This window comes from Prionailurus bengalensis, chromosome B2 (assembly GCF_016509475.1).
Source record: "Prionailurus bengalensis isolate Pbe53 chromosome B2, Fcat_Pben_1.1_paternal_pri, whole genome shotgun sequence".
In the NCBI taxonomy this organism is placed as follows: Eukaryota; Metazoa; Chordata; class Mammalia; order Carnivora; family Felidae; genus Prionailurus; species Prionailurus bengalensis.
Genome location: NC_057349.1, coordinates 110512938 through 110532840, shown reverse-complemented (window position 1 = coordinate 110532840; position 19903 = coordinate 110512938). Strand labels below are relative to the sequence as shown.

Genomic DNA, 19903 nt, shown 5'->3' with positions numbered 1-19903 from the left:
CATGTTCAATAAGAATTGACATCAATAACTCTGGAAAAAATGGAATCCACTCTGGTTAATCAGTCCTAGTTTTAGCTAAAGACGTGCTGCTCACAGGAAGAAAAGAGAGCAAAGGAATAGGAAGAAAATGTACTTTAGCAAATGACATAGAAAAGAACAGACATTCACCTTAAAGTCTGCCACTCTTTATGCTCAAGCAATTAATAGTAATAATGACGATAAAAATAAAAAATAATAATAGCTTCTCTATGTTCCACTTTCCTTAGCAATTTACTAGTATTCACTCATTTAATTCTCATAATTCATCATTTTATATATTGAAGCACAGAGAGTGCTTCAAAAGTCCTGACAGCAAACAGTAGAACTGTAATTTGAATTTGAGGTGTCAGTTTTTACAGATAAGACAACAGGCTAGTGTGCTTTGTAACTCTTCCTGTCTCTCCCTCTCCCCCTTTCTCTCTCTACAACCATCACCTCCCAAACTGGCCAAAACCACCTAAGCTAGCGAAATTGAAGCAAACGCACCATTTCCTCTTGGAAGTAGGATGCCTTGCTCTGTGGTAATTCACATTCTAAGATGGTTCCAACCTTTCCAGCCCAAATTACAAAAATATCTCTTGGCACAAGGAGCAAAATTGTTTTTTGTTCTGCTTTCTCTTCCTTTGAATAGTCAAGTTTCCAAATAACTGCTTAATAGCTTTATTATTCCCTTTTGTCCTGGTTTATCTGACAAAAATAATTATTATTTAGCTACTGACTAAGCCAAGTGGCTTATATATAGCCAATGGCAAAAATGGGCTTCGAGACTTTCTTTAATGAGCCCAACTAGATAGTTTTGTTGACACTGTCATTGACAATAAGCAAAGATTCCTCCAAAAGAGCCTGATTTTTTTTTCGAAAAGTTGGTAGGCTATTTCAATTTTGTCTTTAAACTACAATTGACCTCTCATTCCCCTTTGTCTGGATTTTATCTTAGAAAAAAATCCTTTCATTAGTAAATATTCAACAAGCCTGATACCTCCTGTAACATATAATACTTATAAATATGTATATAATGGAACATTTCTGTGTGCCTTGTGATGAATAAGTGGCTTAAGATATACATTTGGAATGTATGTCATTACCAGCAGTAGTGAAAGGGAGATGGCTTCGTTTCTGGTCTCCTAATCGTAAATGAGAGATAAATACCATATAATACTGTGACCCAAGAGTTGTTAATTTTTTTTCTTTTACACTTTCATGGAACACATTACTCATTTAAGTACTCGAAATTCTATTTTGTTGCAGTAACTCTCATAAAACACTAGTGAGGTGACTCATTGTTAAAGGGTAATGTTCATCACCTGTCAGCAGCTTATTAGTGTGACTGAATTGGCACTAATGTGGTAATTACTATGAATTGTCAATTTCCATTGTAATGTCTTCTCCCAGCACCAAGAACTAGGGATGTTTGTGAAAGCACACAGAAAGGCAGAGATAGCCAAATTAACAAACTCAGCTGCCCACAACCTCCACCACCAGAAAATAATGGCAAAAGCATCTGGAATAAAAATGATGATGATGATAGTCAATATTTATTGAATAAGTATTCTTTACCAGGCGTTTTACCAAGTGTTTTACATATAGCTCATTTATTACTTCCACTAACCCTATAAAGTATGTACTATTCTTAATATCACTGTACAGAGGATAAAGCTGAGACTTGGAAATGATGTAAATTTCCCAAGATCATGTAGCTAGTGAGTAGGAGAGCTACTCAAATTCAGGTCATACATATCCAAAATCCACATGCTTACAAAACCCACCAACCAATTTAAAAATGGGAAGAAGACATGAATAGACATTTTTCCAAAGAAGACATACACATGGCCAACAGACATGAAAAGATGCTCAACATCACTGATCGTCCCAGGGAAATACAAATCAAAACTACATTGAGATATCACCTCATACCTGTCAGAATGGCTAAAATCAACAACACAAGAAACAACAGGTGTTGGCAAGGATGTAGAGACAGGGGAACCCTCTTACACTGTTGGTGGAAATGCAAACTGGTGCAGCCACTGTGGAAAACAGTGTGGAGTCTCCTCAAAAAGTTAAAAATGGAACTACCCTATGACCCAGTAGTCACACTCCTGGGTATTTACTTAAATATAAAAACACTAATTCAGGATACATGCACCCTGATGTTTATAACAACATTATCTATAATAGCCAAATTATGGAAACAGCCTAAGTGTCCATTGACTCGATGGATAAAGAAGATGTGGTATATATATGTATACACACACACACACACACAATGGAATATTACTCAGCCACAAAAATGAATGAGACCTTACCATTTGCAATGACACGGATGGAGCTGGAGACTATTATGTGAAGCAAAATAAGTCAGGTAAAGATAAATACCATACAATTTCACTCATACGTGGGATTTAAGAAACAAAACAAATAAGCAACAGGAAAAAAAAGAGAGACAGATGCAAACCAAGAAACACTTGACTATGGGAACAAACTGATGGTTACCAGAAAGGAGGTGGATGGAGAATGGGTGAAAAAAGTGGTAGGGATTAAGGAAGGCACTTGCTGTGATAAACATTGGGTATTGTATGGCAGAGTTGAATCACTGTATTATATACCTGAAACTAATATTACACTGTATGTTAACTGGAATTTATTTATTTAAGTTTAATTGAGAGAGAGAGAGACAGAGAGAGAGAGAGAAACATAGTGTGGGAGGGGCAGAGAGAGCAGGAGATACAGAATCTGAAACAGGCTCCATGCTCTGAGCTGTTAGCACAGAGCCTGATGTGGGGCTTGAACCCACAAACCTCAAGATCATGACCTGAGCAGAAGTTGGACGCTTAGCCAACCGACTGAGCCACCCAGGCACCCCAACTAATGGAATTTAAATAAAAACTTTAAAAAAAATAGAATGAGGGACCAAAACAATAATTATTTCAGAAAGTGAGCCTTCATAAATTTAAAAGAACAGGGGAGCAATGAAGACTCAGTTTGATGTTTGCCATCGTGTTTTTACACATAATACAATGTATATAGCTCACTCACACAGACCGAAAAAGGAAATTATTGTACAAATACTAAACATTTGGACAGTAGGAATGTTCTGAAAATTTGTAGACAATAAAGTACTAGTGATTAATTTTTAAAAAAATCCTTGTGCTTAACAGTTTAACTCTGCTCCAGGGTTCCTCAAGCTCTACACTACTGACATGCATAGCCAGATAATCCTTTGCTGTGAAGGTCCACCCACCGTGAGGGTCCGCTCCCAGAACTGCAGGATATTTGGCAGCCTAGCAGCATCCTTAGCCTCTGTCCACTAGAAGCCAGCAGCGCTTTCTCTCTCCGGCCCCCAGCCTAGTTGTGGCAGTCACAAATGTCTCCAGACATTGACAAATGTCCTCAGGAGGTAAAATTGTCATTACCCTGCAAGTTAAAAATCACTGTTCTCCTCTAATACTCTTTATACTGCTTATACAATATCATGTCATCAATAACTTCCTGAAATACAATTTTAGTGTAATACATTTAATTGAAAATTAAATTAGTGCTAGGGGTGTCTGGGTGGCTCAGTCAGTGAAGCGTCCGACTTTGGCTCAGGTCATCATCTCACAGCTTGTGAGTTCAAGCCCCGTGCTGGTCTCTGTGCTGACAGCTCAGAGCCTGGAGCTGCTTAGGATTCTGTGTCTCCCTCCCTCTCTGCCCCTCCACTGCTCGTGCTGTCTCTCCCAAAAATAAACATTAAAAAATAATTTTTTAAAAAGTTAAAAAAAATAAATTAGTGCTACACCTAAGATATTACTTTTGATTATTTTACCTAAAAAAATTATATTTGAGAATTTAAAACAATCAGGTTCTTTGCAATCTACCCCTTTGGTATATATAAGATATGAAGTTAGGCTTCGCCAATGAAATGATAAGTAGGAGGTGATTTATGTTGCAAAGTTTATTAACTTCCTCCTCTAAAGTGTGTCACCATTTTTCAGTTGGTATACTTTAGAAGATAAAATTAAGAAGACTTGTATCAAGAACAAGTTTCTTGAGCAGTGAAGAGTTTATTTGATTACTGTATACAGACATGGCCTAAGTCAACAATCAAATAAAATATAACTGCATGCATATATATCTGAAAATTAAAATAAATTCATTAGTCCATTTTCTAAAAATTCAGAATTTTACTATTTTTCTAAAATGTCTAATAAAATTTACTACAACTTTGGTTTTGCTTTTGTTCCTTTTAAAATATATACTTAAATATATATTAAAAGCAAGTATTTTGCTATTTCTACCTACAACATTCACTAAATATTTGTGTCATGTTAGTTACTTTAGGGAAGATATAAAAATGATGGTCTGCATTCCTGAGGAAATCATTTCAGAAACAAGTCACAATACACATAAGCCCTAAGAAAGGAAAAGACAGTATAAAGCAACTAGTAAAGTGTTTTGAATAAGTCTTATTAAAGAAAACATATGCACACACATACACCAAAGTTAAGGAAGGTAGTGAAATTCATTTTAATAGGCATGTTCCATATAAACAATTTGTCACAAATTTTGCATTTTAAGAGTCTATAAGAAAAATCACAGTATGCATAGACTAGAAGCAAAATACATCAAACAAAAATATCCTAAAGATATTTAAGTTGTCAAAGTTTTGCAATTTTTCCAAATCATTTTAGGGTTTGGGGAAAAATAGTGCATTTTTGCTTTAAAAACAAATGTTCTCTATGTGTTTTTGACTATTATTCCTTCTCATCCAAAAAAAAAAAAAATACTGCCCTACAAATTCCATAGTTTTAAATGAATGGTGTTTGTTTTATATTTACTAAGAAAATGGTTTGCCCATTACCATAAAAACAGAATTAAAAATACATCTGGCTAAGTAAATCCAAAAGAGAACAGTGGATTTTGTTGGGTTTATAGATAATGATATGTATATAAGTGACCATACATTCTTAACCTTTTCCTTGGGTGCAATTTGGAAGTAATATGCCTTTTAATAGCCTACATTGGACATTGTGGTTGCATTCCAAGTGAGTAGCATCACAACAAGATTATCTAATACACACGTGTTGCTTAGGGCTGCAATGTTACCATAGTTACTACCAGATCAAACATCTCAGGAAAGCAGGGCCACTAAGTCTTTCAGTTTACAGAAATTCAGCACTTTTGATAGTTTATGAGCCTTCATTTTTCTTCTTTTGGGGGCTTTTCCAATTGGCATTGTGTTGTTTCTTCATCTTTCTTTTTACATCTAAAAAATAAATAAATAATTCCGTTCATTTATAGAATATAGTGAAATATATTTTATACTATAGTGGAATGAAACCATTAGTACTTCCTTTATGCATCCTAATAATTCTCTCCTTGATTAGGAGAGGCTTTGCCCTCAATCTAGATATGGAAACTATACAAAGAAAAGAAATATGGATAGGTTTGGGAATCAACATTCTCCTAGTTACCTTTCCCTCCTATTCTCCAGAATTATTACATGCGAGGCAGTCTCCTAGGTATTATCACAATTTCCATTTATAGATTAGTCTATTGAAATACAAACAGGTTAAATAACTTGTTCAGTCACAGAGCTAGTAAGTGACAGAAACACAATTTGGACCGGGTCAAGTGCCTCCATAGCCCAACCCCCTTAATGATCTCCCTATAGTTCATCACACTCTCTCCAGCTTCCTCACAGTTTCTACCTCCTTTGCTCTTAGGAAATGATCTCACTACTTTGCAGAAAAGAAAAAAAAATCAAAATCTTCAGGTAAAAGCTCCCTCAACCACCAAATTTCTAAAACCCCGTAGTCTGTACTTATTCCTTCTACCCTTCCTCTTATTACAATGGAAAATGTGTTCCTCAGGACTGGTTACATAATTTATTGGAGCCCAGTGCAAAGTGGGAACGTAGCACCCCGTCTTCAAAACATATGGAAAACTTCAAGACAGCAACAGCAAGTGCAAATCTCTTCTGAACCCAGGGCCCTGTGCAACCAACCACACCTCACCACACAATCCTGGAGCTGGCCTTGGTGCTGCTCAGACTATCCAAGTCTATTCCTTCAAGATCTGGGACCCTCTCCATTTCTGCCTCATCAGCAAGCTGACTCTAACAATCATCTCCCGCCTCCAGTTCACCTGACTTTCCCTTTCTCCTGACTCCTCATTTCCTCACATCACCACCAACTTTGAACAAAGGCCTTCTTTTAACTGAAAATTTTCCACATACTATCTTGTCTTTTATCCTTTAAAACGTATCATCTCTTGAGGTCTACATTTTAAATGAAAGCTATTAAGTCTCTTCTGCCTCCCTAATACTCTTGCCAAAATCATCACTGGCATCTTTGAAGTTCAATATGATGGATTCTATTCAGTTCTTCAATTTTTATTCAGGAAATATATTATTAAACATGTATAATATACCAAGCAGTGAAAAAAAATATTCCAGCTCTCAGGAGACTTCTAGTGAGGGATATGGGGAATAAACAAAATAAGTAAAATGTATGGTATGTGAGGAGTCCTAAGTGCTATGGAGGAGAATAGTCCTAACTGTTATGGAGGAGAAGTGCTATGGAGGAGAATAGGAGTTTTCAAGAAGTCTTGGGGCATGGAGGTTGTGATTTTAGCTAGGGTTAGCTGGGGAGAAGGGCCATGCAAGTAAAGACCTGAAAAGGTAAGGGGTGAGCTATGCCAATGGCAGGGAGAGAGCATTCTAAGCAGAGGGAAAGTTAGAGTCAAAGCTATCAATGTGCAGGAAGGAACTGCAGGCAGGATAATACAGAGAAAAAAGAACAGAAGATGGGGTCAAAGGGATACCAAGAGACCAGATCTTTTGGGTGAAAAATGGCAGATAGGTGAACAAATCTGAAAGTAGAACTGACAATTATTGCTGATAGATTAGATACACAGTTGAGAGAAAGAGGGGAGACAAGGATGATTCCAAGATTTTGACTCTGGCAACTGGAAGTGTGAAACTGCCATTCACCAAGACGGGGAAGAGGCAGGAAGAACAGGTATCAGGGAGAACATCTGGACTCCGCTTTATTATCCATTAAGTTTGAGATCCCTCTTAGATAGCCAAAGCAGGGGTCAAATAGGCAGATGGATTTATGAGTGTGAAGTCAGTGGAGCTTCTAACTGGAGAAAACAAATCCATGAGCTATCAGGAAAATGATATTGTCCCAGTGAAATCGGACAGTATCTCAAGAGGAGGGAATGTCGATAGAGAAAATGTAAAAAACAAAACCAAAAACAAACAAGAAAACAAGAAACCACTGAGTTCTGGTACCATGTAATTCATTAAGAGATCAGAGAGAGAAAGAAACAATAGCAGGAGAGGAACAGCCAGTGAAGCAGGAAGAAAACCAGGAGAACGGAATGTCCAAGAAGCCAAGAGAAGAAAAGTCTTAAGGGGAAGAAAGGGACGGTGCATCATGACAAAACTTCCAAGAGATCATGTAGGATGGAAACTAAGAATGGACTGCTGATTTCATCAGACACAATGCTACTTGTAATCTTGAAACAGAGGGGTGGTATGGTGAGGATCAGAGGAACAAAGAGGATTTGGAGGCATGTCCATTCTAAGGGCTTTTTACTGGCTGCTCCTTCTGCAAAGACAGCTCTTACCTCTGATCTTTGGTGCCTGCTGCTTCCTTCAGTTGTGATTCAAAACACATCATTGTCATTCAGATTTCAGTGAGGGCTGTCCTAATTTCTCAATCTAAAACCACAGTAACTCTACCACAACATCCTATTTAATTCTCTGATAGAACGGATACTGTTGACATATATTTATTTGTTTATAACCTAACTCTCCCATTGTAGATATCATCCAGGACAGCAAGACTTTCTGTCTGTCTTATTCACCCATATGCTGCTAGTTTTTAGAATGGTGCTTAGCACTTAGTGGGCACTAAATTGAACAATGGATCAAATGAACAGTGATAGAGGGAGTTAAGGAAAGGCCCTTTGTGACATTTACAGCTGCCGCCCTCTGTCCCTACTTGCTCATATGTTATCAGGCATCATTGTCCTCCCTATCACAGTTATTAATTTATAAGAGATAGATTAAGACAAAGTGTGAACTGGGCAAATTTCAGACAGGTTAGTTTCATGCAGGATGCAAGACATTTGTGAGCCTAGAATTTTTCCCACCTAAAAATATTTATCAACAACAACAACAACAAAAATCAAAGAGGATAGATCTGAGGGAAACCACTTAACCCCTAATAATCCACCTAATAACCCCCTTTCCTTTCCCTCTAAGGGAATGTGACCTTACTTAGAACAATCCTTATTTTCTTTTGCTAATAACTTCCTTGCCTCACCTTCCTTCTTATAAAAACCTTCCATTGTGTACAACTCCTCAGAGCTCCCCTCTACTTGCTGGATAGGATGCTGTCTGATTCATGAATCACTTAATAAAGTCATTAGATCTTCAAGTTTACTTAGCTGAAATTTTTTCTCTTTAACAGTATAAAAATAGTAACTATATTGTTTCTGATAATGGTCTCTCTAGCGACGGAAGTAAAATGGTGAAAACTACTCACTCTCCTACAAAGAGTTAACCAGGTAACATCAGTAAGCATTAAGGTTTTGGGTGTATGCAGTTAGGGTACTAAACTCTAATTAGGCCCATTATACTAATAAGCAACTTAGCTTCTCTCCCTCTCTAGTTGAGGATGGCCCTTCAACAGCAACATCATGTTCTAATAACCATATTCCATTTTCAAACTTAAAAGGCCGAAATGATTACACACATTTTTATTTATTTTCTTTCTTTCCAATTTCCCATCTTATAATAGTTTGTGTGTGTGTATATATACTTTTTTTACTATTACTTGTAGTATCTCATAAGAGAAATGCAATGATCTCTGGGAAAAGATGAGGTGTCCCTGGCCAAACCAAGAGTTACTTATTTCATAGAGATCAAACCAGGAACATTTGTAACTCTACCAGGTAGCAAATAATCTCCTGAAGCAAAGGACCAAGAGCCCTCTTCTGGGACTTGCATGAATAGTGTAGATATGCACAAACTTCTAGCTTTCTCTTGCCTCATTGCCAGCAAGCATAAATTTCTGTACACATACTAAAGTCTACCTTGACGTCTAACATGGGGCACAAAGCACAGGTATTTTGGTAACACTTTTTTCTTTAACCTCTACAAATATTTTTAAATAAAAAGACTCCTTTAAAACTTTACTGAGAGTATCATTATATTTATTTCCAGAAGACTAAGCTCTGGAAGCTGTATGAGATGTATGTAAGAATGGGGTGAAAGACCCGAGATTTCCCTTCATTAGTTTGACAGCTCCCTTTTTTCCTTAATTCAACTTTTTCCACTGAAGAACAATCACCTTTTATACAAATACTCACCTTAAAGATTTCATCTTTAACTGATAATAAACTTCTTCTTAGATGTGAGAAACAGAAGGACTTGAGAATACTACAGTGAAATAGAACCTGCCAAAGTGGTTTGCCAATGGATGACAGAAAGAAAACTATTTCATTTCTGAGTATTTCTAGATAAATGTTGTAAGTCTGTTGAGGGGATTATATTTGTTCACCTCTGATTCCCAATTACTAGCACTGTGCATGGCTATACATGTTCAATGAATAAATAAATGTTCAGCTTCCACATACACATCGAGACAAAAAGGTAAAACTGTCCACTTTCAGAAAGCCTAAAAAATGTACTTAGCCTTAAACAAACACTGAGAGATTTTAGTAGGCACTTGTGAAAAAAGGCACAGAAAAAAAGAGCACTTATGACTAGTTAAAAGAGAGACTGTTCCAGAGGAAAGGACTAAGAAGAGAGTGCTACTGTTTTGAAGAGAATTTGTGTGTTACCTTCCTCCATGGAGAGGGCCTCCAGTCTGAGGGGCAACTCCGAGATTCCACCTGTCCCCGCTGAGCCCTGGATGTCTGGCACCGCATTCCGGCGGCCTGTCCTTGCTGAAGATGCAAAATTGTTGACCACGGGCTCCACATCAGTCATTTTCGATGAATCTGTCCTCATAGCAACATCTACAAATAGAATGTGCACATGAAGAAGAGGATGAGCCTATTTTGAGGTAAATGTTCACAGTGGTGGTTGAAAGGCATGGCTAGATCAAAATCACAACAGGCTTGAGAATCTACTCATTGATCACACCCTGCATCTACGTCTACTGTTATGGTCCTGAAGCTTCCATTTGCACATTAGCACATTCGCTGAATAGAGAAGGAAGTTCTCAGTGTGAGCCAGGTTGCTATAAATACACCCTGAGCCGAATAAGCCACTTGGATGCTTTAGGGTGCAGTAATCTCTGGCTTTTGTTCTGTTTTTCTGTGGATGGATCAGCCAAACTAGGGCTTGGAAGGAAATGAAAACTGACTTGCTTGGCCACTCCTATAGAGACCCTGCCTGCCAGTTTTTGTTTGTGGTGCTTGTTCAGGCTGAAACTAAATTACTATAATTTGTATGGATCAAACAAAACACACTATGCTCCTACTCTTTAGATATGAGAAGTTCCACTTTATCTCAAAGGCATTTTTCCCCTAGTGACAGCTGTGTATTTCTGCCTGTTCTAGTCAAAGACCTAATTTTCAACAGCCTCATGTTCATGTTTAGGAGAGTAGAACCTGTATTACCTTTCTTGCATTTAAGTGGAAATGGTAATTACTCATGCTTTCCTAAGCATCCTTTATCTTTCTAATAATTGTACCTATGAAAGAATTCTTAGGAAATCATTTACTGTACAGGGAGGGAAGGAGGTAGCAGATTCTGTTTATTCTAAAACTAACCCTCTTTCATATGATGTTTTCTAATGAATCTTTCCTAAGAAGTCAACACTGAATAGTATCTCAAAAGCAACAGAAGCAGCAGCAAGCATTTATTGAGAACCTATTAAGTACTAGGCTCTCAGTTGGGCACTGAGAACACAAAGGAATAACATACTTTCCTGTTTTTAGGGGACTTGCACTCTCAAAGGGACTTTGTACCCTCTTTCTCCTCTTTGATGCATTGGTATACATGCATACCACAGAATGTGCTGAGTATCAACCAAGGGATGGAGATAATCATCCTTTGAATCAATTAGACTTCTGTTTAGTATTTGCCAACTGTCTGGCATTGACAGACAACATAGATTAATATAAAAAGCACTGAACTATTAGTCAAAAAGAACTTCACTCCATTATAGGCTTGCAGGTGATATTGGCTAATACATTTAATTTCAGAGTCATGGTTCCTCCTCTGCATAATGGATATAAAAAAAATTAGCCTAACTGATACACAGGATTTTTGTTAAGAACTAATGAGATAAAGGATATAGAAACTCTTGATAATTCTAAAATTATGTCTGGTTATTGGCACCATTGTTCACATCTCACAAAGTTTTATTCACTCCACTGCCCTTCTATGTATCCTTTTAATCCTACAAAGAAACATCTTCCTACTGGAAGACCTCTTGAACTTCCTAAGAGGGAAACCAGAATGTATGCAATACAACATAAACATTTTCATATCTATTGTCTCATTTTAAGTCTCCCAATAATCCTTTGACATAGTAAGGAATAACCCTCACTCACTACGTGGATGTGAAAACCGTGGATGTGATTTATTTAAAGTCACAAAGCTGCTCATGTAGCACCCAAGAATGCAAATCCAGTTTCAGTTCACTCTGAAGGCAAGATGACATGGACCACCACAAAATTATCTTTCCAAATCTCTGTGACATGCAGACAGTCATACAATAGCTACTTTTGATTCTGCCCTTGATTACTTTTTAAATAGGGAAAATATCATATATATAAATACACATATATATACATACACACATACTTACATATGTGTGTGTGAGAGAGAGAGAGAGGAAGGGAGGGACGGAGAGGGACAGATTCCTCATCTTTTCATAGGTGTTCCTTTCTGGCTTTGAATGGTTATCTTGTGAGACCCCCACGCCCCACCCCTCCATGTTACATGAATGTCAATTACAGATCTCTTCTCTAGAGCTTGTGAGAAGTCTCTCACACCAAGTTTGGAAAAAGACCCCATTTGCCAGCTTCCACTCTGTCTTCAGCCAATTAACAGCACATCAAAAGCCATGGCCACGATCAATGGTGTATTTCTGTGGAGCATCGTCCTGTGTCACACAAACAAGTTAGCTATGCTAAGTTTGGAAGAGCAGCTCTGAACACCTTGATCGTTACTGGCCTGACAGTCCAAAATCTTAAAGTTAAAGATAACAACACATATAAAAATATTAAGATATGCTATTTAAAATACTTAAATATGATATATTTTATGTTAAATGAAGTGAGTGAACTTCTTTAGTAAGACAGTCTATGTTAAAGACCTATTGAATTAGAATTTGTATATTGAAAAAGAATTTCTAAAAGGTGAACTTCCATCAAATGAAGAAATTCTAGGCTCTGGGTTTATTTCAAGGTTTCCTTGCTTTTGGCTGCTATTTTGCTTTTGCCTTTATATTATTATTTCAGACACAGGCTTTCTAAATTAGTCCTTTTTTGTCGGTTAGTGTTAGAAAACAAGATCAAAAAACTATCTAAAAGTCTGTCAAGATTTTACTCGTTAACTACCATTTTAAGGTAAAAACCAGAACTGGATGTGTAGGAAAGCCAGACAACAATAGGCTGCTTTACCCCGGAGCTTTACTTGGTCATTTCCCAGCTCTCCCTCTTCCTACTACCATCCTCCTTTCAGAGCCGGCCACCGATGCTGATGCTGAGTGGCCAGGATGTCATGCTCCAGCACAACAGACAGTTCACCCAGCCTGGACCCACAGGACTGCAGGGAGACGTAGCTTTCTACAGTGAAGAGTCATCTCATCTTCCTGACAGAAGGTGTCGGTGACTTAGAGACTGCTGGCTGGAAGGAACATTTGAATCCACAGTGTGATTCTCAACTGGGCTCTTTTAATTCTCTAGCAAAGACATTGCCTGCAGCATTGGAAATAACCTGAAATTCCCTAAGGGAAGAATGGCTGAACAAACTATGTATATAATATTATGGAACGTTATACAGTGATTAGAAAGAATGTGCTAAATCCAGTTAGATCCACCTATGGAGATGCATCCATGACACTGTAAAATAGAGCAAAATTCAAAAGTAATATTTACAGTGTGGGGGGGAAATGTAATGAATATAATATGATCTCAATTTCATAAAAAGAATAAAAAATGCTAGTGGGGAGTGTAAGAGAGAACAAGGAGAATATTAATCATTTTTTGGTACTTCCTTACATATATAAACTTCTACAATGAGCATAGATTATTGTTGTGATTTAAAATAAATGAAATACATTCACCTGGAAAAATTATAAATATACAGATATTCTAGCACAGAAAGGTGCTAAAAGTGATATTTTGATAATTTAACCAAAAATAGTGTATCTTGAAGTGTAAGCCTCTTCCTGTACCAAACAGCCATCTTACCTGTCTGTTGTTTTTGTCCTCTGCAACATTGATTAGATATGCCTGATTTTTCTTTTAGAGGGATGATTATATATATATATAGTAAAAGATTTCAAAATGGAGCAAGCAAGCAAGCTTGGCTAAGAAAGTTTCCTTTAAAGTAGGGCCAGGATGGGGTGCTGGGTGGCTCAGTCACTTGACCATCCAACTCTTGATTTTGGCTCAGTTCATGATCTCATGATTAGTGAGTTTGAGCCCCAAGTCAGGCTCCATGTGGAGCCTGCTTGGATCCTCTCTCTCTTTCCTTCTCTCTCTGCCCCTCCTCCACTTGCATCATCTTTCTCTCTCTCCCTCTCTCTCAAATAAATTTAAAAAAAAAATTTTTTTTAATACAGCCAGTAAGCCATAAGGGAGGAGGAATTTATGCACATCCTCAGCAGAGAAACTATGAACTTTTTGAACTTTTAAGCTATCCACAAGCCCTCAGCCTAGACTGAACTTCCCCCCTCACCGTGACAATTGGATCTTCTGTGGTCTTCACTTCTAAAGGAGCCAGTTGGGTTTAACAAGCTTCAACCATGCATTTGCATACACAACCAATCCCAGTTAACCTAATTTCAATTCCTGTTTTGCAGAGGATCTAAATGAAAACTACATTCCTAACCTTCCACCTTTATATAACCTTGCCCCACTCTTTGTCTTCCTTGGAACACAATTTGGGTTTCTATCTCAATCTGTGGCTCCCAAACTGCAACTCTAACTGCCCACATAAATGTCTGTTTTAATTTTCAGTTAATGCTTTCTTTGTCAACATTATATATAAAGTAGAGACAACTGGTCTCTTCAAATGCTTTGTGATGTTTAAAAAATATATAACCTATAGAAAGATGAGGAAACACTGCTAATAAACACGGAAGAGAGATTAACTTCCAAGTTCTTTTAAATTTCTGGGCTTATGCTTTGCATTCTGTGTGTCTCTCTCTCTTTGCCCCTCCCCCACTTGTGCTTTGTCTCTCTCTCTCTCAAAAATAAACATTAAAAATAATTTTTAAAAAATTTCCAGGCTTAAAAAGCTAATTACGTGTATGTTTGCTAACTAAGGCAACAACTCTTCCACTTTTTCTTCTACAGAATTAGTAGAGGAATCTGGAAGAGTGCTGCTTTGTCAGCTGTGAGTGCTTACAGAGCTGAACCCATTTGGACATTTGAAGATTTCCCAGAAGTCCTTGCATGCCCCCAGCATGCATCTCTGCTGAAAATACACAATTTTCAGGATGCCTGACCAAAAGACCATTAAACAGTCATCGATACACACACATGCAACATCTCTGCAGTCTCCACAATATTGAAAATTCAACACCAGCACAACTGAAGAGAACAAAGATGTCCAAGTTAAATGAAGCATATACAAAATTTAATGTATATACAAAATCACTAGCCAGCTCCCAATGGGCTTAGAAGAGCCTGCTAAGAACAGAATGTATGTTACAAGCGTAATAATAAACAAAAGTTTGGAACACCTGGGTGGCTCAGTCAATTAAGTGTCTGACTCTTGGTTTTGGCTTAAGTCATGATCTCACAGTTCATGGGTGTGAGCCCCATGTTGGGCTCTGCTCTGATAGTGCAGAGCCTGCTTGGGATTCTCTCTTTCCTTCTCTCCCCTCCTCTGCTTTCTCTCTGTCCATTTCTCTAAAAATAAATAAATGTAAAAAACACTTTTTTTTTAAGTTTCTATAAACAGGAGCACCTGGGTAGTTCAGTCGGTTGAGCATCTGACTTCAGCTCAGGTCATGATCTCACAGTTCATGAGTTCGAACCCTGCATCAGGCTTGCTGCTGTCAGTATGGAGCCTGCTTCTGATCCTCTGTCCCCCTCTCTTTCTGTCCCTCCCTCACTTGTGCTCTCTCTCCCACTCTCTCTCAAAAATAAATAAATAAACATTTAAAGAAAAGAAAACAAAAGTTTTTGCAACTTCTTTCTCTCCCAACTGAGATGATCTACCCTCTTAGCTCACACTCATTCTTTTCCTTAAGCTTCCTTACTTGAAGCCAAGACTGCAAGGTCATTACCTTTTTTCTAATCTCTGGATCCATATCACTCACTTCATCTCCCACAGTGAAACTACTACTCATTCTGCATGTAAGACTTGAAATAAACTTCTCACACACTAAATGAGTTCTCTGGGAGAAATGAGTTCTCTGGGAGTATGAGTCAGGGTATCTCAAAAAACACTTAAAGTAACAAGGAAGAACATGTACTTTGGAAAGTCACTGTTTTTCCTGGTCAAAAGAGAGGATGAAATAAAGAGAGACATACACTGTTCTCAGTTGATTAGCAAATTCCTCATCTGGCTCTCTCCAGCTTTCAGTATCTTAATACCTTATGCTAGGTTTCTTCAGTTCTCTGCCTACAGCTATTATTTTGCAAGATTTTATTTTGGAACATAAACACTTCTTCCAAATGAGGTGAGAGAACTGTAACAATTGCATCTCAATGTGGACCAACAAAAACCGCTTCCACTAAATTATTAAGTGTCTGGCCCTGTGCTAGGCCCCCACACTACAAAGAGGAACCCCCAGAATGGTGAGGTCAAACATATTCTGATCTTTTCAGTACCTTTCTTGACCTCAAATCCTACTCTTTGGAAATAAAGCAAAACTATACACCTCGAAAAATGGGAATCCTAGCACATCTATTTACCTAAGTATCAAGACAATTTTAGGGTAAATAGAGCTTACATGAAATGTATACCTGTATAAAAATTATGTTTTTAACTTAGAGATTTTTCTTTTTTGTTTTTTTAATTTCTCCATTTTTGGAGTTTCTGTGCCTCAAGTCTAAGCCAGAGGAAATTCTACCTCTTGTCTATTGACACATATTGTTTCTCATGCTTAGATTCTTGCCTGATAATGATATAAACAGACCCTTCAACATATATTGGTAGATGCATGAAAGCTATTTTTACCATGCATAATTTTTGACAACTTAGACCTATAAAATTCTAAATATAAAGCCATATTGATTTTTCTATAATCTCCTAGGTAAAGTAATGAACAAATCTGAATACCTGTCTGGCACAATTACATCGTTAAACTAAGATAGGGTCATTTAGGACAATAATATGAACTGATGTGGATAAAGATAAAAAAAAAATAACTGCAATAACCACGCAACACCCTTGAGTGCAAGGGTCACATTTAACTGGTCATTCTACTCCAGAAAAAACTTACCCCAAACACACCCTCCATTAAAGACTCTATGGAGTTAGTTTGCCATAGGCCTACTCCTACCCTTGCAGCTCCCCCAAAGGACCTGTAAACTTAAGTGATGCGGACCCAGACACTGAAGTGATGCATTAACATCATTAACATTGACAACATTAACATTAACACAGCCAGTTTGTGTCAAAGTCTCTTCTAAGTTCAGACAGTACTGTTCTGTTTCTTTGAAACAGACGTCCCTAATTATTAGTACATTATCTTGGGTTGCGTGTGCATGGGCGCGTGCGTGGGTGGGTGCTTGCGTGCGTGCATGCGTGTGTGTATGTTATGCCTGAGAGGTGGTATCCAGGACACGCAGTGATATTTTCAGTTCTCCTTTAGGTGAATGTAATTCTAAATGGTTATAACCTGTAGCACAGCATCCCTCCTATCTTACATCTTACATAGTTTTGACTTTTTGCTTCTCACCTTTTTATTTCTATCTTTCTGAGAGATTAGAATTGAGAGCACTTAGCTTGAATTACAAGGAACCATTTTCATTTTTTCCCCCACTTTACCTGAAACCCTGCCTGTATTCCTCCATTCTCATTTACTTTTCACATTTTCCCTTCCAACTGAGGGACTCAAATACCAGTGTGTTCTTACTTCATTAAGGTGGCAGAGCCTACTTAAGAAAGTATTTGGATTCTATTCAAAAGTACTTATTTAACACTGACTCTGTTCAAAGCACTGTGCTAGTAACTGGGATTTGCCACAGTAAGGACTTCCCCTGCTTCAGCTGGAGACCTGGAGAGGCTCAGTGCCAGGCAGCTCCCCCAGATGCACAGAGGAGGTAGTGGTTAGTTCCAAAAGAGAAGATGGGGTAAGAATGCACCGAGTGGGGTCCCAGAGAAAGGGCTAGAAAATTCTAATGAGAGACTGCTCTCAGATCATCCACTTCTCATCTTTGCCTTTTTCCAACTATTTTTGGACACAAAGTCTTCCTGGATTTCAATAAAGGCACAAAGATTCTTCAAGCTGAATTTGCACTACCAAGAAAATGAAATAATTTTGAGGATTATATGGTTTGCTTGCACCAGTCCCATCTCAGAGTGAACACAACCTGTCTGTGCAGGGGGGTTTTAAACGCAAGTCCTAAGAAGTCAGTTCCTTTTTTAATGAGACAGTGGTTTTAAACTGTCAAGTGACTTTTGACGACATCAGTAGGAAGGAGAAAAAGGGAAGTTAATCTGACCAACATGGTCACAGTAGAAATGTCTTTGTATCCTTCTGCCTAGTATGTGGACTGGCACACAGTTGCCTATTAAATTCAATAAATATTTAATTCATAGCTGATACCTATAAATTATGGGCAGGCAAACACAGCCAGTGAAGGTTCTTTTAACTACTAATATTCTTAATAAAGCCTGAAAATTCATTTAATCAAATATTAAAATGAATTATATTATATTAACAATAAAGTAGCTTTGTGGGCAGGACGTAGACTAGTGGTAAATACAATGCCTTGCAGGTGTGGGTAACATCAATTGTCATATGCAGAGCAGGAGTTAATGTAAAAACTCTTATGGAATCACCCTCACCCATGGCATCTAAATAGTTATAGTTTTCAGACATTGGCTCTCTCAGAGGATTCATAAACCTTAAACTGTGAACCGACTGCCCAACCTAAAGTCAGTTACACACAATTAATCAGCTTTCCCTTGTGCAAATATGCAATCCTCTAACACTTTAAAATGTTCTTTTTATTTTGACAGAGAACGAGTGTGAATGAGGGAGGGGCAGAAAGAGAGGGAGAGAGAGAATCCCAAGCAGGTTCCACACTGTCCGTGCAGAGCCAGATGCGGGGCTCGATCCCACAAACCATAAGATCATGACCTGAGCCAAAATCAAGAGTCAGATGCTTAACCGACGCCCCTCTAACACTTTAAATAGACAAGATCCTGTATTTTTAAAGTGTTCAACTAATTCTCTTTTACCATTTTCATTCTCAATAAGGGGGGAAATAAAACCCTTTATCCTCTGGATTTATTTTCTTTGCCTATGATTATTATTGAGAGTGATACATCTATGACAAAAATAGTTCCATAATTATTCTTCCAATGTAGAACTAATCTAAAGCAATAGCTTAAGAATGGACACTTTAAACTGCATACTTTTATTTCAGAAAACTTTTATAACTTATATACGCTTGTCTTAAAAAGGAAAAATGCAGTGATACAAAAGAACTATTTTTACCAACTTACAAAAATTTATATATGTAAATGTGTACCATATCCATCAAAGCCATTACTTTAGGAAGCTACATATGTATTCCACCTCTGAAAATATTTTTATGACTCCATCAGTGTAATCCACTTTATACTCATATTTAATATAGTGGTAGAATAATACTATGTTTAAAATATAACATTATATTTTATAGTGAACTGTTTTTAATTAAAAGCTATCCCAATTGATCACCTATTTCTTTGTACTACCATGACTTCAGGTTGTTGTTTTTTTAATGTTTATTTATGTTTGAACGAGAGAAAGGTAAGAGTGTGAGCAGGGGAGAGGCAGAGAGCGAGGGAGACACAGAATCCGAAGCAGGCTCCAGGCTCTGAACTGTCAGTACAGAGCCTGATGCGGGGCTCGAACTCACAATGAGATCATTACCTGAGCTGAAGTCTGACGCTTAACCAACTGAGCTATCCAGGCACCCCAATTTTGGATTTTTTTCTAAGCCTCCTTAAGTAATTTAGATTAGCATATATTTGGAAGAATTCTGTTTCAAGTGAAGATTTGAAAGCAGAGCTTTGAGCAATGTTAGAATTACTGAACTACCTTAGCAAGCCCTTGGGATGACTGCTCTTAAATTAGTCCTTATATTTGTTCAGCAGTCCAAACAGAGCAATGGAAAGTTTGGTCACCTAAATGTGAGCATGTAGTTGAATCCTGCATTGCCATCTAATAAACTTGCGACTTCCCACAAGACATTTAACTTCTCTATTAATTAAGTTTCCACATTTATCAAAAGTAGAATTAAAATTACCTATTTTACTAGTTTGGAACCCAACAAATTAATTGATATAAATGTGCTTGGTTAACAACTACACAAATGAAATTTGTTTAGAAATAAGTCACATTAATTTATAGGCACTATAATAGATTTTCATAATAAACACTGATTATCCTGTTAAAGTCTGCTTTTGATTTGGCTCTAGAGACAGCCTCTGACATTGTGAGTTATAAAGACAAGAAAA

General features: G+C 37.5%; 1 protein-coding gene across 2 annotated transcripts in view; it reads right to left on the bottom strand.

The window, feature by feature from the left end:
• Positions 1–4518: 4518 nt before the first annotated feature.
• Positions 4519–19903, bottom strand: part of PKIB (cAMP-dependent protein kinase inhibitor beta) — a 152102-nt gene continuing 136717 nt past the window's right edge. For both annotated transcript variants that reach the window (XM_043592232.1, XM_043592233.1), the window contains 2 exons: positions 9874–10050; positions 4519–5281 (listed from right to left, as the gene is read on the bottom strand). In XM_043592232.1, the coding sequence (XP_043448167.1) occupies positions 5205–5281; positions 9874–10050 (254 nt within the window). In that variant the 3' untranslated portion in view covers positions 4519–5204. The remainder of the gene's footprint in view (positions 5282–9873; positions 10051–19903) is intronic.